The 9,612-nt window shown below is 44.3% G+C and overlaps 1 protein-coding gene across 2 annotated transcripts; it reads left to right on the forward strand.

Moving 5' to 3' along the window:
* Nucleotides 1-2,075: 2,075 nt before the first annotated feature.
* Nucleotides 2,076-8,003, forward strand: LOC111930646 (CD59 glycoprotein). 2 transcript variants are annotated; one of them, XM_023928756.2, is made up of 4 exons: nucleotides 2,076-2,278; nucleotides 4,471-4,543; nucleotides 5,227-5,328; nucleotides 6,790-8,003. In XM_023928756.2, exons 2-4 carry the CDS (start codon nucleotides 4,480-4,482, stop codon nucleotides 6,981-6,983), a joined length of 360 nt encoding a protein of 119 aa, XP_023784524.1. In that variant the 5' UTR covers nucleotides 2,076-2,278; nucleotides 4,471-4,479; the 3' UTR covers nucleotides 6,984-8,003. The 2 variants fall into 2 exon arrangements, with proteins under 2 accessions (XP_023784524.1, XP_086751064.1); XM_086894938.1 differs by having other exon boundaries at nucleotides 2,260-2,324.
* Nucleotides 8,004-9,612: the final 1,609 nt, after the last annotated feature.

The raw sequence follows: 9,612 nt of genomic DNA on the forward strand, positions 1-9,612 counted from the left end.
CAGCCTCTGAGAGCTGCGGTGCCAGGGTTTGAGGCCTCAGCTCTGGGCATAGCTGGTGGCAGAGGGGTCTGGAGTGAGGAGGGAACCAGGCAGGGAATTGAGGGATTGCTGCTCCTCCCCTGAGCACAAATGTGTTTGTAGCAGGCCAAAGGGTGTTTCTTTGCTTCAGGCAGCTATTTTAGCACAGGGTTGACAGCCTGGAGCTGCGGCTCCTCATGATGTGCATTTGAAGTGGGGCTGAAGCCAGTGGCTCTGCTCACCCCTTCCAAGAGGTGTGAATCACAGAATCATGGAATGAATGTGAAATGAAAAACAAAGGAGTTGGTGATGTTTGGCAGCACTGCTGGACTGTGGGAACGTTCACTGAGCAGCAGGAGAGAACTGAGTTGAGGTCCTGCTGCTGCAGACAGCACCTCACTGCTCTGGGTGAGCACACGTGTGGGACAGTGTCATTCCAGTGCATCCAGCTGTCCAACACTCCCTGTAGTCACTGGAATCATGGGAACGTTCTTCCCTTCGGCCACCATCCTGCAAGTTCAGCCTGAAGCTCTGCCACCTTCTCCTGACTCAGATCTGACTGATGCTTGGTTAGGACTTTACCTGGCCAGGTAAAACCAGCCTCATTGAATACCTCTAGACTCATCTTGTGGTGAAACCCTGGTACATCCAACACAAACATGTACCTGGTCTGGTCCTTTTTCTGTCCCTATGCTGACAGTCTCTTTATAATTACTTTGTAGGATTCCTTAAACATTTTTGTGGGATTTTGTTGGCTGAATAGTTTCATGGAGGGGACCTTTGGCCACGATTTCTTTTCTGTGACCATCACAGAGAGAAAAACAAGTGGTGTGCCAGCCAGTGAAATAAAAAAAACAACTGAAAGTTGCTGTGCAAGTTATTCCAGTGTTCTGGTGCTGGTTTTATTTTTTCCTGTCATTGCTTAATTTCTCAAAATTTATGCAAAGAATTTAAGGTGGAAAATTCAGATGAAGTTTGAAATAGCATTTATCTGTGATGGTACAGATAAAAGTGTGCTCTTACAGATAAATGGAGGAACTGTTGCCAGATTTTGGGAAAGGAAACCAGGTAAATGTTCAGCTGTGGCTGAAATTCATCATCGAAGTGATCTAATACGAGATTTTTTCTATCATATTAATTGAAGGGATTCTCATTTAATAATCCACAAGCATCTTACTCTTATATCCCTTTGCTTTTATTTATAGCTTAAACAGTGGCAAAATCTTTTAGACAGAAGATCATATGTTGAGCTGACTGATAATCAACCAAGAGAATGTGATGTAAGTTCTGAGTGATTTAGGATTTGCTTTAGGTTTAGTAAATGAATTGGTAGTTTTGGTGTGGTAACGAAAACAAATATAAGAATTCTTTTTAAATACAACTGGTAGTTTTACTGGTATTTCATATTGTCCTCAAGTCAGCACTGAACTTTTTTTTTCTAGGCACCATGGATCTAAGTATTAATAAAGTACTTTTGGTGTCCTCAACTACATTTCTATTGCTTTTCAACACTTTTTTCTCATTTGTGAATGTTTATATTCAGGTACCTCTGGAGGAAAGTGACACTTTCTGTTCCTGGTTGTTCCTTTGTGTATTCTAAAACCCTTCACTGTTTTCATTAATCTATTAATTCACACCATGAGGAGAACTTGAAGCCCCTTGCAATACTGGAAAGGCATCCAAGAGAGCTGGAGAGGACTGTGGACAAGGACCTGGAGTGACAGAGCAAAAGGGAATAGATTTTAAGTGATGGGGGTAGGTTTAAATGGGATATTGAGAAGAAATTATTTAATCAGAGCAGGGTGAGGCCCTGATACAGGTTTCCCAGAGAAGCTGTGGCTGCCCCATCCCTGAAGTGTTCAAGGCCAGGTTGGATGGCTGGAGCAACCCGGGCTAGTGGAAGGTGTCCCTGGCCATGGCAGGAAAGTAATTACCTTGAAGTTCCCTTCCAAACCAAACCACCCCAGGATTGAACCAAAGTGGCGATGGCCACAAGCATGGCCACATGACTCGTGAGTGAGGGTGGCACACGCGTTCCTGGAAGCGTTCCTGGAAGCCTTCCCGGCCGGCGGGAGCAGGGAGCGCCCAGGTACCCCGGCCCGCCCGGCCTGAGATAGCGCTTCTGCCGCTTTCGGCTCCGTCAGCGGCTCCCGGCCGCATCCCCGCCCCGCCCCGGGGGCGGCACCGCCAGGAGAGGCATCACCGGCAAAGGCAGCATCGCACCCCGCTCCCCGCACACGCCAGGATTTGCCCGGGGAAGGTGAGCGGGACGAGCCCGGAGCAGCGGCGGCAGCGCCGGGGGCCCGGCGAGGCCAAGCGGTGGCGGCGGGGGGAGCGCGCAGGTCCCCGCTGTGGGGGAGAGAAGGGGGCAGAAAGCGGGGAGAAAGGCGGCTTTTCCCGGGAGCTGCGAGGAGCGGGGGGCAGCGTTTGGGTAGAACTGTGTGCTTGGCCCGGGGCAGGTGTGCTCTGGCCGTGCCCTGAGTCACGGCGGCCGCACCGCAGTGCGCTGCGCTGCGCGGGCCGGGCGCGGGGCCGAGGGACGGAGCGGCCGCGCACGGTGGTGGAACGCGGCCAGGAGGCAGCGGCACCGGCCCCGCCGCGTCCGGCCACGGGCCACGGTGAGCCGCTCCCCGCAGGGATGCGCCTCGGGGCCCCCTTCGCCCTGTCCCTTCCCCTTTCCCCCCGTGCTGTCATTTGCGATGACAGCAGCAGCAGGTCTTGTCCGCCTGCCTTCTCCCAGGTGGGACTGCAGAGAAATTCTGTTTCACAACCGGGCGCTGAGCCTTCCGTGCTGTAGCAGTTGCTATTTCTTGTCATTGAGATGGGTCGGATGCTTGAGTTACAAAACTAATTTAGAAAATTCGGTTTAGGAGATGTTTTCTGCTTTCATTTCTTTTAAGCCACGTTGAGAATTGCTGTTTATATACATAGTAATTATTTTTCAAAGGTCTGAATTTCCGGATGTCTCACACAAGAACAATTACCCATTTTCCCAAAAATAGATGCATTGAATTGCTACTGTTTGGTTGTCTCTGAGGATTTTTATTCATCTGCCTTACATTTATGCTGGTCATGACTTGGTGTTGCTAAAAGGCAAAGCTGTTTTTGTCTGCCAACACATGGTTGACTGAGGACTCCTGGATGATGGAGAGATTCCCAGGGTGATTCTGTTTGCTGCCCAGAAGGGCTCCTGCTGTATCCACCAGACTTAACAGTGCTCCTGTAGATCCACGTCACTGTGGGTCGAGACTCTGGCCTTGAAAGGCTTCTTGCAAAGTTGTTTACACACAGAAAATAAGCTCATCTTGCACGTTATGGTTTTATTTTTGATGTTTTCCCCTCAGCTCAATAGTAAGTCATACAGAGAGAAGAAAAAAAGAGAGCAGGTTGGGTTTTTTAGTCATTGGATGGGGTTTCCTAAAGTTCTTTTGGATAGGTTTGGGTTTTTTGTCAGTAGAAAAATGAACTAGACTTAGGGTTGAGAGGCATTTAAATACTTTTTTGCTGTGAGCCCATCTTTTTAAGTCCACAGTCACTGTCCTGGGAGGAAAAACTCCATCTTAACATGGTTAAGGTCTGTCATGCTAAAATCTTACAGCTGCTGGCAGAATTAAGAGCAATGACACTGTTTCACTACAGTTTTATCAGATGTAAAATTTGTTATTTGAATATTTTTAATATTTTGGAACTTTGAATGTCCCTTGGGCTTCAAAGACAAACACAAATCATGTCCTCCTAGCACAAGTATGTTCCCTCTCTCCTTGCTATGTCTGCTTGATGCCTCCTTGGAATATCCTACTCTGCAGTACCAGAGGTTTTTTTGTAGGAGCTGTGATTGTAGCTCAACGTGCAGAAATCTGTCTGTGACCTCCTGCTTTGGAGCTGCCTATGTTTTAAAAATTCCTGACCTTCCCATCTCAGGCTGCTGCCTACGGATTGCAGCAGCCATGGTGACCTGAGCCACTGCTGCAGGCACTTGGTGAGTTATTGCCTGTGTCAGTCCCTCAGTAAGAGGGACAAATTTTTGGGAGAGGAGAGGCAAAACCTCCTGTAGAGCAGCCAAACCTCTTGCAATCCCATGAGAGAGGAGAAAGGAGAGCAGGCTGGCTCCAGGGTTACTGGGGAATTGCTGAAAGAGAAAAAGCATTTGAGACCTTTCGTTTTGTTAGGTGCATTTGGAACTGTGAGAAATTGGGAGGCCTGTTGAATGGTGTAATCAGAGAGGAGAGAGGAGACCCCTCTGAGCCTGTCAGGGCTCAAATATCAGTTCTGAGAATAAAAATCCTGTTCTCAGAATAAAAATCCTGCCTTGGAAAGTGCAGTTATTTTTCTCTCTTGTGTTTCCCTCTTTTTCCTGCTTTCAGTTTCATACTAAAACAGTTCAGTTCATCAACGGGCACTTTGTTTCTAAATAGAATAAACTTGTAATTCCTCTTTATGCCCTCAAATTAGGCAAGAAGCATGACCAAGATGAACTGCATCCTGCTGACCACCTGCATTGTTCTGATTGCTTTTTGTGGCTCTGGTGAGTAGAAGAGAGGGACTATGTGGTTTCATGTTATGACAGAGGCTGAGAAAATCATGGAAAAAATGCCAGAGGGAGGAAAAAGAGTGAGAAAGGCCTAGATTATTTAATACCACTGTGGGGAATGTCAGTAACCATAAAAGCAGGGCTCAGATTCTGTTCTGATTGTCTTGGGTCAGGAGAGAGAATTGGGGTCAGGATGTGGTACTTCTTAACACAACAGAAAACTGGTATTTTGCTGCTAGAAAATGGGATTCCTCCTGTGTGAATTGGAAACCAATGTGTAGTATGGGGAGAGGGAAAGGAGATGGAATTTAAAAAATTGATAGAATAAAACTCAGCTTTATCTGCCATTGCCTGGAAAAGGCAATCTTCAACATTTAAATCTTGCTCTGCAGGCAGATAATGGTGTTTTTAAAAGTGACATAAATACATGCTTCAAGATGTGCCTATCAAAATTTCCAGCCTCAATTGGTACACTGACATAAGCTTGTCAATTTTAACTAAAGTCTTGAGTTTAACAATTTTAGCTGAAGTCTTGAGCTTAATAACCAGGCATATGTTTTGTGACAATTAGATGCAGATAAGTGATTATTCTTTTTTTTTTTTCTTTTCCTTTTTAATGATGCTGCTGCTGTCTCAGTAGTTTATTACTCAGTGAAGATAAACCCTTGTTGTCTTAGGTTATACCTTAAGATGTTACCACTGTGACAACAGCCCTACCGTGTGCAGGACCAACAGCACCTGCTTAACGACTGAAGACACTTGCTTGCAGTTGAAATTTGGTATGTACAGTGTCCCACAGACCTAAAATAAACCCACTTGGATCAGCTTTCATTACCTCTAATCTGGCCCTAGCATGCATTTCTCAGCCTCACTCGAAAGGAGCTTGCAAATACTCTTGAAGGTCATACTTATATCCAAGCCATAATGTGTGATTTAGATAGGTGAGTTGTAGCTGTACAAGCATGTACATAGTTAGCTGTATATACAGATTTAGAAAATAAGCAAACAAATAAACAAAAACACACACAAGGGAGCTTGAAAAAAAATAAGACATTGAATTTAAAACACAATTTCTTATTCTTTGTAAACAGATAAAGGATGCCTAGCCCACAAAATAAAGCTGCAGATAAATGGCTCAGTCATTTATGAATTGACACTATTAAAATAAATTCTCTTTTCCTGAGGGTGAAGTGATTCATATCTCAGGAAAGACACCTTTAACTAGATCAGGTTGCGCAGTTTGGCCTTGAATGTTTCCAGGGATGGGACATCCATCACCCTTCTGGACAATCTGTGCCAGTGTTTTACCACCCTTATCTACTCTTCTGGCTCTGTCTTCTGCACATTTTTCAGAGAGCCTTGTCAACTGCTGGCCTAGGCTGCTCAGGGCAGTGCTAGAGTCCCCATCCCTGAAGGGATTTAAAAGCCATGTGGATGTGGCACCTGGGGACATGGGCTAGTGGAGAGCTTGGCAGTGCTGGGTCAAAGATTTGACTTGATGATGTCAGAGGTCTTGTTTAGCCTAAATGATTCTGTGAGTGCAGTCTGAGCTGGCTGGTGATGCCAGGTACTACTCAAGCTCCACCCTGTATTTCCCAGTGGGTGAATTGGATACACACAGCTAAATTCCCAGTGGAAGCAAATTTGGAAACTTCTAAATACCTGAATTTAAAAAAGCAAGTACATGGCCATGGCAAAAACAAAACTATAAGGCTGAGGCTGGGAGCACAAATGGCCCATGAACTATGGGACACAAGACTTTACAAAAAGTGTCCCTCCTGGGGAGGGTGAGAGGCCAAGCGCAGTGATCTGTCCTTGAAATTTCATGTCAAATTGTCATTCCCAGTTTGCTATGAAATTTGGGGGTACATTTTATATCTTATTAGCCACTGCTGTGCAAAGCACTGTGGGTGGGACTGTGGTCAGACATTCCACTCTTTGTACAGAATATTTCTTACTAGGAGGTTTGTGCAACACATTTCTGAGTGTGGGGTCAAAGAACCAGACCATGCAGCTTCTGCCTCCCTCCACTGCCCCTGATGCCATGGCAACACAAGACCGTAAGGCCTCCATCCAATTTCTGTGTTTATACCATGGGCCCTGTCACAGACTAAGCTTTGCCTTCTCCTCGCTGTTTTATTCTCTAACAGTGGCAGTCTAAGCATTGCTTCTCTCTCCCTACCAAAAATGGTGTTACTGTCAGTACTCTCTTAATCTGTTTAATTTTTTTTGTTCCATAGGTAAATTGAGAACTTTCTCCTGCTGGAAGGCATCCCAGTGCAGTGTGAATGAAATTGCTGATTCCTTCCTGTTGGATAATTTTGAATTCTTTTGCTGCCAACACGATCTGTGCAATGAGAGTGCGATTACTGGGGTTAACAAAGCAGCCTTCAGTATTGCTTCTGTAATGGCCATGTTATGGATGCTCCTGTAATAATCCTGGTTTGTAAGCTGTCCTTTCAAGATGAAGTTACACAAAACCGTTAACTCTTTTCTATATTGCATATTTTCAGCTCCTATCCATAGGCAGAAACATTCCTGTGTAATTTTAAGTTGTTTCCCAAGGTTCTGTCTGTTAAATCACTGTCTCCATTAATGGGAAGGAGATGTGTGTTGTTACCATCTGTTCTGATCTGTTCCCCTGTTCATGGGGGAGATCAGCTCTTGTGAAGTGGTGTTATCTTGTGGAGAACCTGGGCAAACTCCAGTGGGTGATGTGAAGGAGAAGGAACACTGCAGCTTTTCTGCTGGAAATTGTCATTTTTTTCCTGTCCCATAAACTGTCATTATTTTTGGTTGGCATTTCTGTGGGTTTTGATTTGTTTTGCTTTGGATCCTCCTTGTCACAAGCCAAGCAGTAGATTTGCCCTCAACACAATCTGTGTTGGATCATAAGTGTACCTTGCTGCAGTCTTTGTGATGAATATGGAAATATTCAGTTTCAAGTCATGTAAACACTTTGTTCCCATCACTGTATGTTTGGTTTTTTTCTACAAGCCAATGATATAACCTTGTCAAGTGCTGTTATTTTGGGTGAAAGCATCTACATTTCTTAAACCAAAACCAAAATACTGTTACAAGTGAGAAACACTTCTCTCTCTTTTTTTTTTTTTTTAATATATATATTTCTGTGAGCATGTAGACAACATGTGATAACTTCCTTTTTGATATTCCTCATACATTATCCAGGCTTAGGATTTTAAGTGAGCATGTGCTTTGCACTGAGTATTTATTGGTATACTGAAAATCAATTATAATATACTAAGGAGTTGAAATGGCACATGTAGGTTACTTCCCCACTAGCTTTTGGATTTTGTTTAAAACAGTGACATGTAAACTTAACCCTTCAAGCTTCCACCTAAGAGTATTAAAATCTTGTAGAACTTTCTTTCCATAAATGCCAATGCACAGTATAGGTGTGTATTTATATAGCATGAATAAAAACTGCTCCATCTGTAGGTGTGAGGGGTCATATACTGAAATACTTGCTGTGGTGGAGACATACCTTGGGATATCTCTGGTACCTGGGGACCCTCTCAGTCAGGTGGGATGCCAGATCCTCCTTTTTCTTCTTCTGGAGCTGAAGATATCCCTGCCAGAGTTGTGTCCATTGCCAATGAGATACCCTCTTCTTGAGGACTCTTGCTTGTGGTCTTGACACTTGTGACACCAGTTCACCAGTCACAAGGGTGAACAAGGGTGTTGTTCCGAATCCCCAATGTATTCCACAATGTACCTTTTGGTTGAGCTTATTGTAGCTATGAAAGTGTCCTGGGATCTCTCCCGTCACTTGAAATACGGAAGTCGTCCTGTCTTTGATTAATAAAAATGTCAAAAAAGAAGAATGTGGAATGTGTGGTGATTTATTGGTATTTACAGTTGGATAGAACTCCAGTGGTTTCCATGGGAGGTGCATCCATGCTTCCCATCCAGAGACTCAGCAAATTCCAAGTAGACTTCTCTCCTTCCTTATTTCTATTTCCCACTTGATTAAAAACAGACACTGGAAGACAGCAATTTCTGCACAATGACTTTTTTGCTGCAGCACCATTTGTCAAACTCAGGCTCATTTCAGGTGAAAAAGTATTAAAGCACTGACTCAATATAAATTGGGGGAAAGTTTGTAGCAGAGAGGTATCTTTTGTTGGAAAAGGTGATAGATTCCTGATGTTTAAGTCATCCTGGTGGCAGCATTTTTTCTCTATTATATTATCAATGTCTTCTTTGATGGTGGGACTTTTAGGCTTGTTTCATTGCTGTATGGCCTGCATATATAAAATATTCCCCTTTTTTGATAAGTGCAAAAAGAAGCTCTGTATTTTGTGTGTCTAATCTTCAAGCGATGATTTTTGCTATTTCTTTTATCATAGCCTTGAACACTTTGTCTAAATTATCATGGGTTTTTTTTGTTTCTCTTCTAGAAGGAGTCTAAGCAATGAGTCCTTATGTTTTAAATGTGTTTTTTTCTTTTTGTAAAGATCAACCAGAACATGATTTAATTCCTGTAAGGTTTGCATTTTCTGAGTCTGGCTGTGCTGACTACTGAGCCCTCTCCTGTAGTTTGAGCAGCGACTGCTCCTTGAACTTCAGCATTTCTCCCCCTGTAGCTGCTGTGTTATGCCCAGATTTGCTGGCCAATCCACAAAGAGGACCATTAAAACCAAGGGAGACATTAAAACTTTAATTCAAATATTAAAATATTAAAATTCGTCCAGCTCTTGAGTCCACTCGGACTCCCAAGTCCTCTGCAAAGTTGTTTTCCCCCGGGTCAGTCCCCAACCTGTGCTGGTGTCTGGGGTGATTCCCAGCCTTTGGGGTGAGCATCACAAAGTGGTGCCTGAAACCCAGGCACTCCTAACTTTCGGCCTCCTTCAGTGGGAATAGCAGCCAGAGATTTTGTGTGGTTCAGCTGTGCCCTGTGAGACCCAGGAGAACGCAAGATAAAGGCAGCGTTAGTGGCTGTGCCACCGTGCAGAGGTGTTTTGTTGCCCCCTGCAGTGGATGCTGGGTAACTTGTCACTGTTGCCGGGGTTGCTTTGGTTTTATTTTGTAATTATCTGAGT

The sequence above is a fragment of the Cyanistes caeruleus genome, chromosome 6, assembly GCF_971803275.1.
Source record: "Cyanistes caeruleus chromosome 6, bCyaCae1.hap1.1, whole genome shotgun sequence".
In the NCBI taxonomy this organism is placed as follows: domain Eukaryota; kingdom Metazoa; phylum Chordata; class Aves; order Passeriformes; family Paridae; genus Cyanistes; species Cyanistes caeruleus.